This window comes from Malaclemys terrapin, chromosome 4, assembly GCF_027887155.1.
Source record: "Malaclemys terrapin pileata isolate rMalTer1 chromosome 4, rMalTer1.hap1, whole genome shotgun sequence".
NCBI lineage: Eukaryota > Metazoa > Chordata > Testudines > Emydidae > Malaclemys > Malaclemys terrapin.
Window position 1 is genome coordinate 2250751 of NC_071508.1, and position 19656 is coordinate 2270406.

General features: G+C 47.2%; 1 protein-coding gene across 1 annotated transcript; it reads right to left on the reverse strand.

Moving 5' to 3' along the window:
* Positions 1-17139: 17139 nt before the first annotated feature.
* LOC128836235 (uncharacterized) lies at positions 17140-18958 on the reverse strand. The gene is made up of 2 exons (XM_054026303.1): positions 18701-18958; positions 17140-17710 (listed from the first exon to the last, which is right to left on the reverse strand). Exons 1-2 carry the CDS (start codon positions 18870-18872, stop codon positions 17235-17237), a joined length of 648 nt encoding a protein of 215 aa, XP_053882278.1. The 5' UTR covers positions 18873-18958; the 3' UTR covers positions 17140-17234.
* Positions 18959-19656: the final 698 nt, after the last annotated feature.

Genomic DNA, 19656 nt, shown 5'->3' on the forward strand with positions numbered 1-19656 from the left:
TGTTAGGAAAGACCCGGGGATGAGGACACTCAAGGAAACAGGGCGCCGGGTGACTCAGGCGCATTACCCCACCCCGGCCTCATGCACGATGAGCCACGGTCCGGGGCGGAAGCCAAGGGCAGAAAGGTTCACCCGAGGTGTCTTGGGGATTGCCGCTGGCTGACAAACGAGGAGCAGGGGAAGTTAGGTGACATCCTTGCTCCGTTGAAGCTGTCAGCCAAATTCCCCTTGGCTAGGGATTCCCACCGGGGGTGTGATGCTGGCCCCAACCTGGCCAGCTAGAACCTAGGGCTGCCACCTCCAAGAAGCAGAACGTCCAGACTCTGCACCCGCCCCCACCTGCCTGACCTCGCTGTGACAAAGCAGGAATTTTCAGCCCTATTTTTGGAACACCGGTGCCTGCCTCAGTTTCCCTCACTACCCGGGGGCAGGGCAAAAAGGATTAAGAAAGCCACTCTTGGGTCAGATCAGGAAATGGGGCCTGTGGGGGTGACGTCACTGCCTGGGGTGAGGTGACTGGGTCGTTACAGGACTGGCTGAAACCGACCCGTATCAGTGGACAGTTGGCCAATGGGAGCTCCAAGGAGTGGACGGTCCATGGGGATCTCTGGTGGGCGGCCCGAGGGAGCCTGCAGATTGACCCGAATTCTGAGCTCAGCTATAAGAAATCCAGGCCCGTTCACGGGACGTCCCTGTAACGTAGGGCCTGAAAGCCTGAATTAGTCCAAACGAAAAGATCTACCGCTATAACTCAAGGACCGCGTTACCATGAAACCTGGTAAACAAGAGACAAATGAGCTATGGAGCCTAAATTGGTGAGTGGGAAATTAGACCTCACAGGTGGGCTGTTCCACCCATCACGTAAAGAAAAAGATCTTGGTGGGGCAATTGACTTCACCATCCCAGTGCCACTCCCTTCTCGCCTGGGAACCCAGGTCTTTGTCACTCTGCTCCTGAGAGCCGTCCTGGTCAGAGAGAGGGCCCCAGACAACATCGCCACCGACCCCAGGGAAATCCCAACCACCTCCTGGGATGAAAAAGGATCGGACATTAACAGCGGCTCCGGCCCATCTCAGCTGCCTTCTCTTCCAGTTACTACATCTTGGATACAATCAATCAAAGAAGGGTTTTTTCCTGCTAAAACCTCTCTCCCGCTCAAGGGCCAGGGATCCAGCGCTGGGGAGGAAACGAACGTCTTGGTCCAGGCATTACATTTCCAAGGCTTTTGCCGGTTTTTGCCTTCTTTTCCGGACCTAGAAGAAAAGGATTTTTCTGGGGGTGTTGGCCTCGGGAGCGAAGCAGGCGGAGGTTCCCGGGTGCCAACCCCCGAGCCTCGTTCAATGCCGTCCATTGTCGGACCGGGACGTGGTTAGAGTAACCCCTTTGGCTCGTTCGGCCTGTGCGGTCAGAGCAACACGGCTCAGCGTGGGAGAACAACGGGCTGTTGACGAGAGGACCTGGAGGAGGGGAACCTCCCTAAACTGGGGGGGGGGGCCACCAGTGCCCGAAACGTGGCTCCACCCCCTGCATCACCCCTTCCCCCTGAGGCTCTGCCCTCATGCTGCCCCTTCTCCCTGAACTCCCGCCCCGCCCCTTCTCCCTGAGGCTGCCCCCTCACCACCCCTTCCCCTGAGGCCCCGTTCCTGCACCACCTCTTCCCCTCAAGATCCCGCCCCCCCATCGCTCCTCTCCATCCCCTCCCCCACATTGTGCACCCTTACGGCCTGTAAAAACTGGGAGGGCTATATTTAAAACTGATGGGGCCATGGCCCCTCATCCCATCCCCCCCATTCCAATGCCCCTGGCTGGGACTGGCAGAGAGACGGCGAGAGAGTCCATGGCAGCTTGGCTGGGTCGAGTCTGTCTTCACCTTTGCTTCTCCGGGCTAACCTAAGGCCTGCCCCTGCTGTGGTCCGGGTGATAAATCAACCTTATTCTGCTACAACAGGCCGCCGGGCATCACTGCAAATGTTGAATGAGGGCAGAGCTTGTGGGGTTGGAGGGCTGGAGCCCAGAGCCTCAGTCTTGGAGACTTTGAGTCCAGGGGGGAAGAAGGGGCCTCCAAGGGGCTGTTGCAAAGGGGTGTAGCACCGATCCTGTGCATTCGGGACACCCCGTGACGGGGCACTGCGAAAAACCAGCCCAGATGCTTCAAAGCTGGCTGGATGGCAACCATAACAATGCCTCATGCTGATATCGATCCCTCTAGATCAGGTGTTCTCAAACTGGGGATCATAACCCCTCCGGGGGGGGGGTCACAAGATAATTACATGGGGGTCATGAGTACATGCACAAAACAGAGAGAAATGGCTCTAAAATATATCATTTAAATCTAGCCTTTTAGAAGTCACACACACCTTTCCATTGCAATGTAGTATATTTACATCAGAAAGCATTGTAAATGTATAACACATAGAACATCAGGGTTGGAAGGGACCTGAGGAGGTCACCTAGTCCAAGCTACTACTCAAAGCAGGACCAGGCCCCAGACAGATTTTTATCCCAGTTCCCTAAATGGCACCCCTCAAGGATTGAATTTACAACCCTGGGTTTAGCAGGCCAATGCTCAAACCACTGAGCTATCCTTCCCCCCAACTAAGTGATTATTGTTCCTAAACAAAATACATACGGTATTATCACCGCCCAGCTCTGAGGGCAGCGTCGTTGCCAGCAGCAATGCAGAAGTAAAGGTGGCAAACTGGCCATGGGGCGCTAAATCTGCTGTGCAAGGTGTTATTGACAACGTTTCTCCACGCCCCCTCCCCACCGGATAAAACAGCAACTATTTTAAAAACTAACTTTTCTGCTCATAAGAATCCTTTGATAAAACTGTTTTATAGTCTTAATTTAAAAGCCGCAAGAAAAGGGAAATTCATTTTAAACAATGGGGATATAAATTTAATATAGAAAATAGTGTTACATATAAAAAAAGTGTGTCATTTATACAGGGGTTCGCGCTTCGAGGCGGGCTGTCTGTATGGGGTCGTCAATACAAGAAGTTTGAGTGGCAGGAACTGGGAGGAATCTGGAGTCAGGTTAAAAAAACAACAACACATTCTCCACCTGGAGTCTCCACCTTTGGGTGGCTTCCAATGCGGCCTGGAAGCCAGTTAATATGAGACAATCCTGATCACTAATGGGCTCTGGGATCAGGCAGAGGAAGAACCAACGGCCTGACGTTAAAGCCAGGCAAATTCCCATCATTGATTCTGAACAGCTTGGGTGATTAAGCACTGGAACAAACACCTAAGGGAAGGGGAGGTTTCACCATTTCTGGTTAGCTTCCAATCAAGACAGGAGACCTTCCTGGAAGACACTTTAACCAAACACAAGTTACGGGACTAAACACGGGAGGAAGTCGGTGAAATGTGATGCCCTGGGCTACACAGGAGGTCAAACCAGATGATCTAATGGTGACTTCTTGCCCTTAGAATCTATGACTCATCCGTTGGTGGAAATGTAAGATCCACAGAGCAGCTAAGACAATTCGCTGCAGAGAACAAGACCCCCCAAAATGCTAAAGGATGGACGCGGGAGCCCAGAGGGAATTTCAACCACTGGCAGCTAACAAATCACTAGCACATAACAAGCATAATGGATTACAATTATAATTCATAGAACTCTTAATAATAATTTCTGTAGATTTTATCTAGCGCTTTCCAGCAGCAGATCTCAAAGTACATTACAAAGAAGGCCAAAATAATTATCAAATAGAAATTAATTAATTATTCAATAATAATAATAAATAACAGCAAGTAGGAATTAACAGATCTGGTTGAAAATCTTCCAACACTACATTTTTGTTGTCTGTCGGGACACTCCATTTTGTTGCAAGCGCAGCCGACCATGGGAATATCTCCATTTCAATAACGTTTTGTTTTGAACAGCACATCAAAAGGCAGCAAAACAAGCTCAAAATCTTCCACGTAGCGAGATTTCGGAGGGAAGTTTTTCATTTGTTTTTTGATTTCATTTGGAAATGTCGTTGATAGTATTTGTTTCAAGTCCATCGAAATGGCTTGTTCCCATTTTGACTTTTTAAGAAATGTGACGAGAATTCTAAAAAGAAATAGAAAACACTAGGACAAGTTTCAGAGTAACAGCCGTGTTAGTCTGTATCCGCAAAAAGAAGAACAGGAGTACTTGTGGCACCTTAGAGACTAACAAATTTATTAGAGCATAAGCTTTCGTGGACTACAGCCCACTTCTTCGGATGCGCTGTAGTCCACGAAAGCTTATGCTCTAATAAATTTGTTAGTCTCTAAGGTGCCACAAGTACTCCTGTTCTTCTTTTTGAGAAAACACTAGATAAATATAAACCAGCAAACGACGGCAAATAAACTATAAAGCAATAAATAATTGGGAAATGAACAATGCAAATAATAGAACAACAGAAACTAATAATAGGCAAGTAATACGGAACTTACAATATAATAAATAACTGGGAAATACAAATAATAGAAAAATATAAACCAGTAACTGACACCTAATAAACTTTGTCTTTATGTTTCTACACCTGCAGGCGCATGGAGCATCCACCAGTTTCCACCTATTATTCCAGTCTTGCTCTGGTCTGCTCAAGCATCTGAGTATCATGTGGATGGATTTGGCTTTTTCCTCTCTTGGTCGCCCTCTTTTCCTGTTTCTGGGGATGTCCATCTTAGCCCTTGCCATGGACATCGTGTTGATGGTCCTAAATATATCCATCACCTTCTTCTTCGTCTGTCTGATACGTCACATTGGTTTGCTCTGCTTAGAATTTTGGATGTTGCAAGAATCTCTCTCTTTCCAATGGTCTTTGACGATCTTACAAACCAACACATAACTAGAAAATAACCAATCCAAATCAGAGACAAAAATCTACTCATAACTGACAACTAATTAATATGAATGCAATAAATAATTAGGAAATAACCCGTATAAGGTATAGATACATACAAACTAATAAATCGCAGCTAATAAATAAATGATAAAACAATGACTAGTTAGGACGTAACCAATACAAGTTACAGAGAAATAGAAACCAATACATAATATTGAATAAATATATTACAAACCATAAATAATTACAAAGTAACAAATATGAATAATAGATAAATATAAAATTATAACTGACAGCTAATAAATATATTAAAAACAATAAATTGCTAGGAAATAAGAAACACAAATGACAGATAAATAGAAACCAATAAATGACAGCTAATAAGTCTGTTACAAAAAATAACTAGGAAATTATCACTAATAAGTGGCAGCTAATAAATATGTTACAAAACAATAAATAAGAAAATTAATTAATAGCTTGAAAATAGATGATTAACTAATGAATGACAACTAATACATATATTACAAAACAATAAATAGCTAGGAAATAAGAAAAACAAATAATGCACGGGGGAGGGACAGCTCTGTGGTTTGAGCATTTAGGGATGTGGGGCAAAAATCTGTCTGGGGATTGGTCTTGCTTTGAACAGGGGGTTGGACTAGATGACCTCCTGAGGTCCCTTCCAACCCTGATATTCTATGATTAGCTGTTATGTATTAGTTTACCTTTTACAAAACAATAAATAGCTAGGAAATAAAAAAAATGATAGATAAATGTAAATGAATAAATAAGAGCTAATAAATATATTACCAAACAATAAATAACTAAGAAATAAATAATTGTTAAATATGATCTAATAAACAACATTATTAAAATCAAATACAAATAATAGATAACCATAAACTAATAAATTACAACTAATAAAGACATTACAAAATAATACATCGCTAGGAAATAATCAATGCAAATAATAGACAAATATAAATTAATAAATGACAACTGATGAATAAATTACAAACCAATAACTAGCTATTTACTAAGAAATACATTTCACAGACAAAAGTACTAGATAATAGTCATCAAGAGCTAGAATCAAATACAGTGACTTTCAACCTTTTTTTATTTGCAGACCCCTAAACAATTTCAAAAGGACATGTCTTTGGGAATCTTAGACAGAGTCAGCGGACCCCCAGGGGTCTACAGATCACCGGTTGAAAACCACAACTCTATGGTAATGACAACTTTTCGCAGACCCCTTAGACATAGTCTGCAGATCCCAAGGGGTCTGCGGATGACAGGCTGAAATCATTTCCATGTTCCTAAATAATCATATGCCACACAGCTCTCATATAGTGCCGGGGGAAATGCATTATGTCCAATCGGGGATGTAGTTATTCAATTACTGATATCTCAGCCACAAGCTTGATGTCTGAGCACAAAATAAGCCAGAGCGGTAGGACCCCAACAGACAGCTAAGAAAGAAAAGTGCAAAAACAATAGAGAGCGCTACTAAAGAAGTAGCATCTGAAGAAGTGAGGTTCTTACCCATGTTAGCTTATGCTCCCAATACGTCTGTTAGTCTCAAAGGTGCCCCAGGACCCTCTGTTGCTTTTTACTAAAGAAAGATTGGCTAAGAAATAGCTTTCAAATAGAAACACCAATAGATAGCTTGTCTTTCTTTAGAAGCACTAAGAAATCAAACAGCAATAACAATAGACAGTGCTATTAACAAAATATCAGCTAAGAAATACAAATACCGCAAAACAGAAAAATCAATAGCTCGTTCTTATTAGGAAAGATCAGTGAAGAAATAAAGTGCTAATAAAGAATTAACAGCTAATAAGTAAAATAAACTAACCGTCACATAACAAAAACACTAGATAGTGCTAATAAAGAAGGAATAGCTAGTAAAGAAAAATAAATAACTATCCGATAACAAATGCCAGAGATGTGCTAATAAAGATAACAAATAAAAAATAAGCATCAAATAGCAAATATAGACAAACAACTAGATAACTAGAAACAAAAAGAAATTGTCAAAAAAAGAAATACAGTAACCAGCAAATAATAATTCATAAAAATACAAAATAACGAAAAGCGTAGCAAAGAACAAATGCAAATAATAACTCAATGTAAGCTAAACAACAAGTGGCAAGTGTAGAAAACAATAGCTAATGTATACCTGTCCCAAAAGTAAACCAATGCGTTTACAGAACACCAGCTAATTCATAAATGTCACAAAAATAAACAAATCAATAACAAAGAATAGGAAATACATAGGTCAAGCTATTCACTAATAAATAACTTTCACAAGATAACAAAATAAATAACAAAAACAATAGGCTTTCTTAATAAAGAATGACAATCTAATAAATAAATACAATTTTAAATCCCTAATGGCAAAAATAGATAAGAATGCCAAGCAATAACTAACTAGAAATTAAATCAAAACCTAGAAAACACAAATAACTATTAACTATTAACTACATTTCACGGTAACAAATAAATAACACAAATAAATAGGACTAATAAAGAAAGACCAACAAATAAACAACAAAAAATACCTATCAAAGAGCAATCATGGGTAAAAATTAAGTAATACATTACTAGAAAGAAAAAACTAATCAAAAATATATAAGCAGCAAACTTATAAATGCCTAAGAAGTAAAAATAGACAAACTAATAAGTAACTATGTAGCTAATAAAAATATTTAGTTCTTAACTTGTAGATACAAGCCAAGTATCATCAATAGATCTCAAATCACATTTTATTAAATAAAATCATATCTTTACATATAACGACTAGAGAGGTAACAGCACCAAACAAATAACTAGCAAATAAACATTGACAACTGAGACCTCAAGAGGTGGCTTAATTGGAGGTGTATAAGTAATCACCATATTGTACATCAATAATCTAGAACAATCTTATTCGTCATTAGGTGTATTACGGTAATACCAGCCACGGAAGCAGGACCCCCTTGTGTCAGGCGTGGAGCACTATGTATTAGGTTATTATGGTTGCACCTAAAAGCAGCAGTCAGACTACGGCCCCATGGTGCCAGGTACTGTATAGTATTTATTAGGTGTATTACGGTAGCGCCTAGGAGCCGCAGTCATGGACCACAAGCCCATTGCGCCAGGTGCTGTACACACACACACACCATCCTTGCCCCAATCTGTGTATACGACAAAAGACACCAGATAGAGGCAGACAGACAGAGGACCACAAGAAAACCAGGGTCAAGAGTGAGCTGTGGTCACCAGCAGCCGCACCGTTGTCAGCATCACGCATAGGTGAGTTTTGCAGAGGGATTTGGAGGCGGAGATTGCGGCAGGTGTGCGGATGTTTATGAGAGCTCCAGCCATTGTTTGGGAAAAGGCCAGGACAACAGCAGGAGGTCAGCAAAGATGGAAGACACCCCCAACCGGGCTACAAATGATGCAAACTATGTCACTGGCAACAACCAAATCAAAGGCAATTAATAAAACAGGTAATGAACCGCTAACAATAAATACATTATTTTTCATGTGTTTCTTACCAAGCATTATTTATTTGCCACAATTAACGTATTATCTAGTTCCTCTTCTTTATTACGAAGAGAAGGAAGAGACAATAGATCACACATGAATTGCAACAGAGAAATAGCAAAGAAACGAGATGCAGGGTAGGAAACCCATGAAAAATGAAAACCACTCATGGAGAAATTTTAAATTACGATTTGAGTAGAGTAGATATAGATTGAAGATACACTGCTACCTTGACATAACGCCACCCGATATAACACCAATTCGGATATAACGCGGTAAAGCAGCGCTCCGGGGGGGCGGGGCTGCGCACTCCAGTGGATCAAAGCAAGTTCAATATAACACGGTTTCACCTATAGGTAAACAGTATAATGGCTGACAGGGGTCAGGCTGGAGACTCTTGCCTACATGCTCGGGGTCTTACTGATCGCCATATTTGGGGTCGGGAAGGAATTTTCCTCCAGGGTAGATTGGCTGAGGCCCTGGAGGTTTTTCGCCTTCCTCCGCAGCATGGGGCAGGGATCTCTAGCAGGAGGGTTCTCTGCCAATTGAAGTCACTAAGACACAGGATTTGGGGACTTCAACAGCAGAGTCCAGGGAAGGGGTAGGGACGGTTTTGTGGCCTGCAGCTTGCAGGGGGTCAGACCAGATGATCATAATGGTCCCTTCTGACCTTAAAGTCTCTGAGTCTATAACGCGGTATGTATTTTTGGCTCCCAAGGACAGCGTTCTATCAGGGTCGAGGTGTATAATAATAAGTTATAAAAGAAGAAATAGTGCATGAAAGGAAAAACAAACACACAGCAAAGAGCAAGGGGCTATAATTTCTCAGAAGCGCATCGATGTTTAAGTTCTAACACTATATTATCACAAATAAATAAGAAATGCAGGAAAAGAAAAACAAGGTACCAAAGTAACACGCGACAACGAACTGGAAATTATTGTTCATTATTAAAGTGTGTAAATTATTATTACATTATAAACAAACAAGGCCAAAAGACAAAGCTAACCACCACTGGAAACAAGTAAACAAATAAAGGTCAATACATATGCAAGAAAAGCAAACAGCGACACTACCGAAGGGTGTGTGTGGACCTGCTGGCCTGTTGCAAGGCCCTACCTGATTTCACCTCAAAAGCATCTCAGCCTTGCAGCAGCTTCCTGCCAGGGGGCTGACTTGCCCGGCCTGCTCAGGGCACCGTCAGAGGGATAATTACAGGGACGTTTAGTGCCTCCAAGGCTCTGTGCCTGGAAAACACTGCTGGGGGGCGCTGTAACCCGGGCAGCCTGGCGCATGCCGGACCGCAAGCAGGGCGTGAGCTGTGGCACGAAGGGCGACGATGTTTATGTGATTGGACTCAGGGAGTTATGTAAAGATGAGCATTTGCCTCTGCTGAATGTGAACAGGTTTAAAGCAGTGTGAGCAGCACTGCCCCCTGCTGGCCTTCAATAGAACCCAGGAGTCCTGGCTCCCAGCCCCTGCTCGCTCTAACCCACTAGAATCCACTCCCCTGCCAGAGCTGGGGAGAGAACCCAGGAGTCCTGGCTCCCAGCCCCCCCTGCTCTAACCACTAGACCCCACTCCCTTCCCAGAGCTGGGGAGAGAACCCAGGCGTCCTGGCTCCCAGCCCCCCTGCTCTAACCACTAGACCCCACCTCCCAGAGCTGGGGAGAGAACCCAGGCATCCTGGCTCCCAGCCCCCCCGCTCTAACCACTAGACCCCACTCCCTTCCCAGAGCTGGGGAGAGAACCCAGGCGTCCTGGCTCCCAGCCCCCCTGCTCTAACCACTAGACCCCACCTCCCAGAGCTGGGGAGAGAACCCAGGCATCCTGGCTCCCAGCCCCCCCGCTCTAACCACTAGACCCCACTCCCTTCCCAGAGCTGGGGAGAGAACCCAGGAGTCCTGGCTCCCAATTCTAACCACTGGCTACCGGAGCTTGACATCAGCCAGTCTATTTTCATCTTACTCCAATAGACTTGGTATTGGGTTCAGGGTAAGAGGTGATGTGTGTCAGCCAGAAAGAAAAGCAATAATCACTAATAACAACAATGAAACATGAGGTGTATCAAAATGGACAGCCCCATTTCTTCCCCGGTGACTCACCCCTCCAAGCCATGCAGCCCTGGCTGACTCAGCAAACAGAGCTTTGAAATTCCCATGGGGATTAGTGTGAGAGATCACACTCGCGTTCATTATAGGACTGCCTGGAGACCACTGCCATGGGCACTGCACAGACCCTCTGACTGACGGGACTGCTGAGGTGTCAGCTCCAGGGTGTGAAAGGGAGATGGGACTATCCCCAGCTCTGGGAGGGGAGTGGGGGTCTAGTGATTAGAGCGGGGGGGCTGGGAGCCAGGACTCCTGGGTTCTATCCCCAGCTCTGGGAGGGGAGGGGGGTCTGGTGGGTTAGAGCAGAGGGGGCTGGGAGCCAGGACTCCTGGGTTCTGTCCCCAGCTCTGGGTGGGGAGTGGGGTCTATTGATTAGAGCGGGGGGGCTGGGAGCCAGGACTCCTGGGTTCCATCCCTGGCCAAGAGAGGAAGGGAGATCTGGTGGCTTAGCGCTTGGGTCCAGGAACTGGGTACCAAGGTTAATTCGCTCTGTTCCCCAGTGCCGGAGCTATTCCCAAGCATTGCAGTGCGGGTCCTGAGCCACAAGGGGGCAGCTAAGGCACAGCGATGGGAACAAGTGGCTACCGGTGAGCTGAACAGGATGGGCTCCCTCGAATTTATCTGGCGCTGAGATGCAGCCGCCTCTGGGGAGGAGCAGCTGGGGAACAGCTGCACATAACACCGCATGGGGAGGGCTCCCCTGGCGCTGAGATGCAGCTGCCTCTGCATTCCAATCTGAATTCCAGCTAGGACTCCTGGGTTCACACCCTAACCTTAAATGGCTTCTGTCCCACACAATTAGGGCTATCAAAATGCATTTACGGAGTTATACGTGTGTTTGTCTAAACCTGCGAGCCTGCCCTGGGCACATCCATAAAACCTCAGTAATAAAACAATCAGCAACAGAAAATAAGTGGAAGCATCGTAGAGACAAATTGTGTCTGTTTCTCTTTGGCTGAGGCGCTAATGAGGTTACCGGGCGGGGAGGGGAAGCTGGAAGGCAGGACGCTTGGATTCTAGTCAGCTGCCACATTTCACCATTAAATCAGTAAAGTTTGCATTCTTGGCTCCCAGCCCCCCCCCTGCTCTAACCACTAGACCCCACTCCCCTCCCAGAGCTGGGGAGAGAACCCAGGAGTCCTGGCCCGCAGCCCCCCTGCTCTAACCACTAGACCCCACTCCCCTCCCAGAGCCAGGGAGAGAACCCAGGAGTCCTGGCTCCCAGCCCCCCACTAGATCCTAGAGCCCTGCACAAGCGTATTGTTTTAATTTCACTCCCACTCGCACCAACCTGAGAGCCAGCAAATCCCGCACGAGGGACAGATTCCCCCACGCTACCAACAAAAAAAGTCGGTTCATATATTACAGATATAAACAGAATTCAGCCACATTGTTTACCACTAAAAGAATAAAACTACTCTTGCTTAAACCATGTAAAAAAAAAATACTTCCACTCCTGGTCTAAAAATAGACAAATCTCTTTCTACCCCTCGCTTCCATTTAAGGATTAAACCTTTTATTTAAGAAAGGAAAACGGGCTTTGCAGTGCTGAAATTCTGTTTGTGACAAACTGACGAGAGATTGCCCATGAATTCCCGCCGTCTGGGGGGTTTTGCCCACCCAATCCTGCCCGCAACAAAGTACACTTTCCCAGCTCCCGCTATTACTGCACCAGGAGCCATGGGACCCCAGTCCCACCACCGGGCTCGACTAGACCCCTCTCTCTGAGCCAGGGCTTTTCCTGACTCCCAGGCTCGGAAATAGAACCTGTCCATGTGCTTGGAAATGCTACGCTCCGTTGAGATCATGACATTCAAAGCCATGGGATCCAGGCGCTTCTCCAACAATTCCTAAGAGGGTTGGACCAAGCTGACCTGGAAGCGTGACATTTTTGATTGAAGTGTGTCGCTAACCCCCGAAAGGTGTTGCAGAGATGGGCGCTCAGCCAGCCACAACCACACCCCAGGAGCGGAGGATGGGACAGATGGGTAAATTAAGCACTGAGAGAAGGCTGCCTTGCCAGGGGCACGTGGTGAGTGAATGGTAGGGTGTGGATTGGAAGGCAGGAGCCTAGTCTCCCAGACCTATCTGTATTAACTATTAGACTTCTATCCCTGCCCCGGCTGGGGAGAGAACCCAGGAGTCCTGGCTCCCAGCCCCACTGCTCTAGCCCACTAGACCCCCTCCCAGAGCCAGGAAAAGAACCCAGGAGTCCTAGCTTCCAGCCCCACTGCTCTAGCCCACTAGACCTCACTCCCTCCCAGAGCCAGGGACAGAACCCAGGAGTCCTGGCTCCCAGCCCCACTGCTCTAGCCCACTAGACCCCACTCCCTCCCAGAGCCAGGGACAGAACCCAGGAGTCCTGGCTCCCAGCACCCCCTGCTCTAACCACTAGGCCCCACTCCCCTCGCCGAACTGAGAATAAATCACTGTAGTCAGTGGATCTAAAGTCCAAATCAAGGCGATGACAATAATTACTTTTAAAAACAGGCCCTAAATTAATAGAGCGGTTAGATTAATTTATGAGGTGCCCAGATGTTAGTATCAACAGAGATAATTAGGTTATTTTAGTTTATGGAGTAACAGATTAAATTGGATTGGATTAGAATATGAATATTTTAGATTAGAGGAGATAAGATTAAATTGGGGTCGTTCAGAATAGATAAAATTAAATCATAGAGGTAGAAATGATAGAATGCAGATTAGATCAGGAAAGACAGAATCGAGGACAGTTTAGTTTAAGAAAGATGTAGCAAGTGGAAGATAATTTTAGTTAGAAATTAGATTAAACTCAATCAGAAGAGAAATTGATGGACAGTTTGGATCAGAAATCCAACAGGACAGGAGCTAGGTGAATGAAGCACTGTGATAGTTGGATAGATAGATATTACATTAGTAAATAGGCAGATGAGTTCCAGCTCGGTTAGATATGATTTTCAGAGGTTTACATCAGATTTTTTTAAACTCAGATTAGAATACATTAAGAAAGCATCATATTTGATTAGATTTTCAGACAATCAGATTAGATTAGATCAGATTAGGTTTGATTAGATTAGATTGGGAAAGGCTCAAATTAGAAGAGATTATGTTATCAGGGCATCAGGTTAGATTAGATTAGATTAGATTAGGAGAGGCTCAAATTAGTATAGATTAGGTATCCAGGGAGTATTATTAGATTAGATGAGATTAGCAGAGACGTTTTGGAGTAGAAAGTTCATATTAGGAGGGACAAGGTAAGGAAATTAGACTTGAAATTAAATGAAGGTTTCTAACCCTTAGAGGAGTGAAGTTCTGGAACAGTCTGCCAAGGGGAGCAGTGGGGGCAAAAGACATATCTGGCTTCAAGACTAAGCTTGATACATTTATGGAGGGGATGGTGTAATGGGATAGCCTCATTTTGGCAATTAATTGGTCTTCGACTATTAGTGGTAAATATGCCCAATGGTCTGTGATGGGATGTTTGATGGGGTGGGATCTGAGTTACTACAGAGAATTCTTTCCTGGGTGCTGGCTGGTGAGTCTTGCCCACATGCTCAGGGTTTAACTGATCGCCATATTTGGGGTCGGGAAGGAATTTTCCTCCAGGGCAGATTGGCAGAGGCCCTGGAGGTTTTTCGCCTTTCTCTGCAGCGTGGGGCACAGGTCACTTGCTGGAGGAGTCTCTGCACCTTGAGGTCTTTAAACCACGATTTGAGGACTTCAATAACTCAGACAAAGGTCAAGCGTTTGTTACAGGAGTGGGTGGGTGAGATTCTGTGGCCTGCGTCATGCAGGAAGTCAGACTAGATGATCATAATGGTCCCTTCTGACCTTAAAGTCTATGAGTCTATAAATATCAGATTTAGGAGAGAAAGGTCAGGTAATCAGAGTGATGGGCACAGAGATTAGGGCGGACAGATTAAATTAGATTAGGTTAGGAGATTGGCAGGCAGATGGGAGGCGGTGGGTCACCAGCAGCCATTGTCACTGACCCAGAACTCACCTGGGGAGGCTTGAGTTACCCTCCTCAGACATCCAGGGCATCTCGGAGAAGCAGGCACGCAGACCAGCGTGGGCGGGAGGAGGAACTGGGCTAACTGCCAGAGTGGCATGCCTGGCATGGGTGGAAGTGTGGGTGGAGTAAACAACAAGAGCTAGGACCAGTCTCGGCACTGTCGGAGCAGTGGGAAAACTGAGCCTTGAAGATCAAATGGGACCATACCATTTCCAATCCACTCTGCTCTGCTCCCGTGGCAGCTGGAGGTCCCCTCAGAAGAGCAAGAGACGTTTCAGAATGAAAGGGTTTTGTCCAGGGCCTAGCCCCATGGGTAACAATCCATCTCCAGGCATTGGAGGTGATACCACAATACAGAGAGTAAGGCCTTGTCTACACTACGAGAGTAGTTCGATTTTACTTAAATCGAATTTTTGGAATCGATATTGCAAAGTCGAACGTGTGTGTCCACACTAAGGACAGTAATTCGACTTTGTGAGTCCACACTAACGGGGAAAGCGTCGACATTGGAAGTGGTGCACTGTGGTCAGCTATCCCACAGTTCCCGGAGTCCCCGCTGCCCATTGGAATTCTGGGTGGAGCCGCAAATGCCTTCTGGGTAAAAAAAATGTGTCCAGGGTGCTTTTGGGTAACTGTCGTCATCCGTCCATCACTCCCGCCCTCCCTCCCTGAAAGCGCCGGCGGGAAATCAGTTCGCGCACTTTTCTAGTCAGTGACAGCGCGGACGCCACAGCACTGCGAGCATGGAGCCTGCTGCAACCATCACTGCAGTTGTGGCCGCTCTCAACGCCTCGCAACTTATCATACACCTTTCCCTGAGGCAGATGCAGAAAAGTCAGGCGAGGAGGCTACGTCAACGCGGTGATGGCCTGAAGTCTGAGAGTAGCACAGACCTCTCAGAAAGCAGGGGACCCAGCGCCGAGAACATCACGGTGGCAATGGGTCATGTTGATGCCGTCGAAAGGAGATTCTGGGCACGGGAAACAAGCACTGAGTGGTGGGACCGCATAGTGCTGCAGGTCTGGGATGAATCCCAGTGGCTGCGAAACTTTCGCATGCGGAAGGGAACTTTCCTGGAACTTTGTGAGTTGCTGTCCCCTGCCCTGAAGCGCAATGACACCCGGATGCGAGCAGCCCTGACTGTCCAGAAGCGAGTGGCCATAGCCCTGTGGAAGCTTGCAACGCCAGACAGCTACCGGTCAGTCGCGAACCAGTTTGGGGTGGGCAAATCTACCGTGGGGGTTGTTGTGATGCAAGTAGCCAAGGCAATCGTTGATGTACTGCTGCCAAAGGTAGTCACCCTGGGAAACGTGGAGGCGATCATAGATGGCTTCGCAGCGATGGGATTCCCAAACTGCGGTGGGGCCATAGATGGAACTCACATCCCTATCCTGGCACCGGAACACCAGGCCAGCCAGTACATTAACAGAAAGGGCTACTTTTCCATGGTGCTGCAAGCACTGGTGGACCACAGGGGACGTTTTACCAACATCTACGTGGGATGGCCGGGCAAGGTTCATGACGCTCGTGTTTTCAGGAACTCTGGTCTGTTTAGACGGCTGCAGCAAGGTATTTACTTCCCGGACCACAAAATAACTCTTGGGGATGTGGAGATGCCTATAGTCATCCTCGGGGACCCAGCCTACCCGCTAATGCCCTGGCTCATGAAGCCCTATACTGGCGCCCTGGACACTGAAAAAGAACTCTTCAACTACCGGCTGAGCAAGTGCAGAATGGTGGTGGAGTGTGCTTTTGGCCGTCTCAAGGGGAGATGGAGAAGCTTACTGACTCGCTGTGATCTCAGCGAAACCAATATCCCCATTGTTATTGCAGCTTGCTGTGTGCTCCACAATCTCTGTGAGAGCAAGGGGGAGACCTTTATGGCGGGGTGGGAGGTTGAGGAAAATAGCCTGGCTGCTGATTACTCACAGCCAGACAGCCGGGCGATTAGAAGAGACCAGCGGGAAGCGCTGTGCATCCGGGAGGCTTTGAAAGCAAAGTTCCTGAGTGAGCAGGGTAACCTGTGACTTTAAAGTTTGTGTATTGAGAAGCTAAACCTGCCCCCATTTCTTTGCCCAGTTAATGTTGACTATCCTATCCAGTTACATACCCCCTTCACCCCACTTCCAACACACGTTTCAAAATAAAAATAGTTCTACTTTGTTAAAGCACACCGTTTTCTTTAATACTGTATTCGCGGGAATTTTTTAAAACTGGGACGCAGACTGTGGTGCGGAGCGGGTGTACTGTAGTGGCGCGAATGCAGCTTCTAAACTCAAGGATTGACAGGCTCCGCTGCGGTGGGATGGTTGTTTCAACGGAGCCTGTCACCCCTCCTGATAGGGACTGTGTGTATGGGGGGGTCTATGTGACTTTGTGGCAGGGGGAGGACGGTTACAGATCCCCTGCTGTGTGGCTCTGTGATCCTGCCTAAGGACCGCCGCTTAAGATCTGTAACTGCCCTCCCCTGCCACAAAGTCACAGAGCAACCCAGCCCCCACCACATAACATGAAAACAACCTCCCAGACTAACCAGGGTAACTAGTCACTGCATCACTGCACTATGTATGTGCCCTGCTGCTGTGCCTGCCCCCGACTATATACCCTGCCAAAGGTGACTGTCCTGTCGAATTACCAACCCCCTATCCCCCCCTCCTCCAAAAGAACATGATGGAAACAGTAGTTAACAGAAACGTATTTTTTATTATCAACCAAACATGGAACTGGGAAAGTGAAACTTGGACGGGGGCTTGTGTCAGGCGGGAAGGAAAGAACTTGTCAAATTTTGGGGAATGAGAGCTTTCTGCTGCTCGAGCTCTCTGCAGGGGTGGAGTGAGAGTTAGCAGGGACTCTGCCGCCTCTCCTTCTGTGCACTTTGGGTGAGGGGAGTATGGGACTTGGTGGCGGGGGAGGGCGGTTAGAGATGGACTGCAGCGGGGCTCTGTCCTCCTGCCTCCGTTCCTGCAGAACATCCACAAGGCGCCGGAGCGTGTCCGTTTGCTCCCTCATTAGTCCAAGCAGGGTTTGAGTCGCCTGCTGGTCTTCCTGACGCCACCTCTCCTCCCGATCCATGTTGGCTTGGTGCATTCGGGTCAAGTTCTCCCGCCACTGGGTCTGCTGTGCTGCCTGGGCTCTGGAGCAGGCTATAAGCTCCGAGAACATGTCCTCCCGTGTCCTCTTCTTCTTATGCCTAATCCGCGCTAGCCTCTGGGAGTGTGATGACAGGCTAGGTTGTGAGACAGTCGCAGATGGGGCTGTGGGAATGGGAAAAAGGGAGTGAATTCCTCAGAAAGATAAATGTAGTTGTGAACAAAGAACATAGTCTTTCTCTGTTAACAAGACCATGCACAGCACCTATCACATGCGCACTCAGCACAAGGTCGAATTCTCGGCCTTCGCATTCAGTGCCTGGGGTCTTCTACAGCACATTTGAGAAGCCTCTCAGGAGAACGGAATTTCTGTTGCAGGCAGACATGGTAAGCCGTAGACTTGTGGCAGCTTAAAACTTTAATATTAGCAATGGCCTCATTTCACATTGAAATCAATGTCGGTCCCTGCTGCCAGCAATTCGGCAAGCAGGAAGTCTGCTCCTGTCCCACACCCTCGCGGCTGTCCCCGGGAACGATCCCTTTCGGCTGCCCCTCTCCCGCCTCCACCGCGTGGCTGCAAACCAGCGGTTACAGTTCTGTAAAGGAACGGCAAAGCAGTCCCAACACTAACATTCCCCTACCTCATTCAAAGCAGGTCATCATGAGCGACATCACCCTCATGAGGATCTCTGACAGCGAGAAAGAGAGAATGCTCCGGGAAAGCCTGCAAAGACCAGGGCCGTATGCCGCCATGCTGTGCAGAGCAATGATTCCAGAGTACTTGATAGTCTCGTGGCGTGGCAACGTGTCCTACTACGGAGGACCCAATAAGGCCGCTCTCCCCAAGAACCTAATGCAGCGGATTTCCAATTACCTCCAGGAGAGCTTCCTCGAGATGTCACAGGAGGATTTCTGCTCCATCCCCGGACATATAGACCGCATTTTACTGTAGCTGCTGTAGCAGTGACTAACCAGTAGAGCGGCTTGGGCAGGACAATCATGCAAAACCGGACATTGCTAGATTTTTTTTCAATAGTTGCACTGCCCATGACTGAACCGTTAAGCTAATCAAACTAATCATGAGAAACCCATTTTTTAAATTGTTAATATTCCTGTTCTGTTACAAATAAATGTTTAGATTTTTACAACACTTACTGGCTGATCCTTCCCCAGATTCTGTGTCCGGGGTAACGGCTGGGGAGGGTTGGTAGGGGATCTCTGTAAGGGTGATGAAGAGATCCTGGCTGTCGGGGAAATCAGCGTTGTGAGCGCTGTCGACTGCCTCGTCCTCCTCATCTCCTTCCTCATCTTCCCCGTCCGCTAACATGTCCGAGGATCCAGCCGTGGACACTATCCCATCCTCAGAGTCCACGGTCACTGGTGGGGTAGTGGTGGCGGCCGCACCGAGGATGGAATGCAGTGCCTCGTAGAAACGGGATGTCTGGGGATGGGATCCGGAGCGTCCGTTTGCCTCTTTGGTCTTCTGGTAGCCTTGTCTCAGCTCCTTGATTTTCACGCGGCACTGCGTTACATCCCGGCTGTATCCTCTCTCTGCCATGTCTTTAGAGATCTTCTCGTAGATCTTTGCATTCCGTCTTTTGGATTGCAGCTCGGAAAGCACGGACTCATCGCCCCACACAGCGATGAGATCCAAGACTTCCCGATCAGTCCATGCTGGGGCCCTCTTTCTATTCTGAGATTGCACGGCCATCACTGCTGGAGAGCTCTGCATCGTTGCCAGTGCTGCTGAGCTCGCCACGATGTCCAGACAGGAAATGAGATTCAAACTGGCCAGACAGGAAAAGGAATTCAAATTCAAATTTTCCCGGGGCTTTTCCTGTGTGGCAGTTCAGAGCATCCGAGCTCGTACTGCTGTCCAGAGCGTCAACAGAGTGGTGCACTGTGGGATAGCTCCCGGAGCTATTAGCGTCGATTTCCATCCACACCTAGCGTAATTCGACATGGCCATGTCGAATTTAGCGCTACTCCCCTCGTCGGGGAGGAGTACAGAAGTCGAATTAAAGAGACCTCTATGTCGAACTAAATACCTTCGCGGTGTGGACGGGTGCAGGGTTAATTCGATGTAACGGCGCTAACTTCGACATAAACGC

What these genes read in the sequence shown, in the direction of transcription:
- LOC128836235 (XM_054026303.1), bottom strand. Translation starts at nt 18,872, where the DNA reads ATGTTAGCGGACGGGGAAGATGAGGAAGGAGATGAGGAGGACGAGGCA. An exon ending in ATCTGGGGAAGGATCAGCCA is followed by an intron (nt 17,711 to 18,700) that starts GTAAGTGTTGTA and finishes CCATTCCCACAG; the next exon opens with CCCCATCTGCGACTGTCTCA.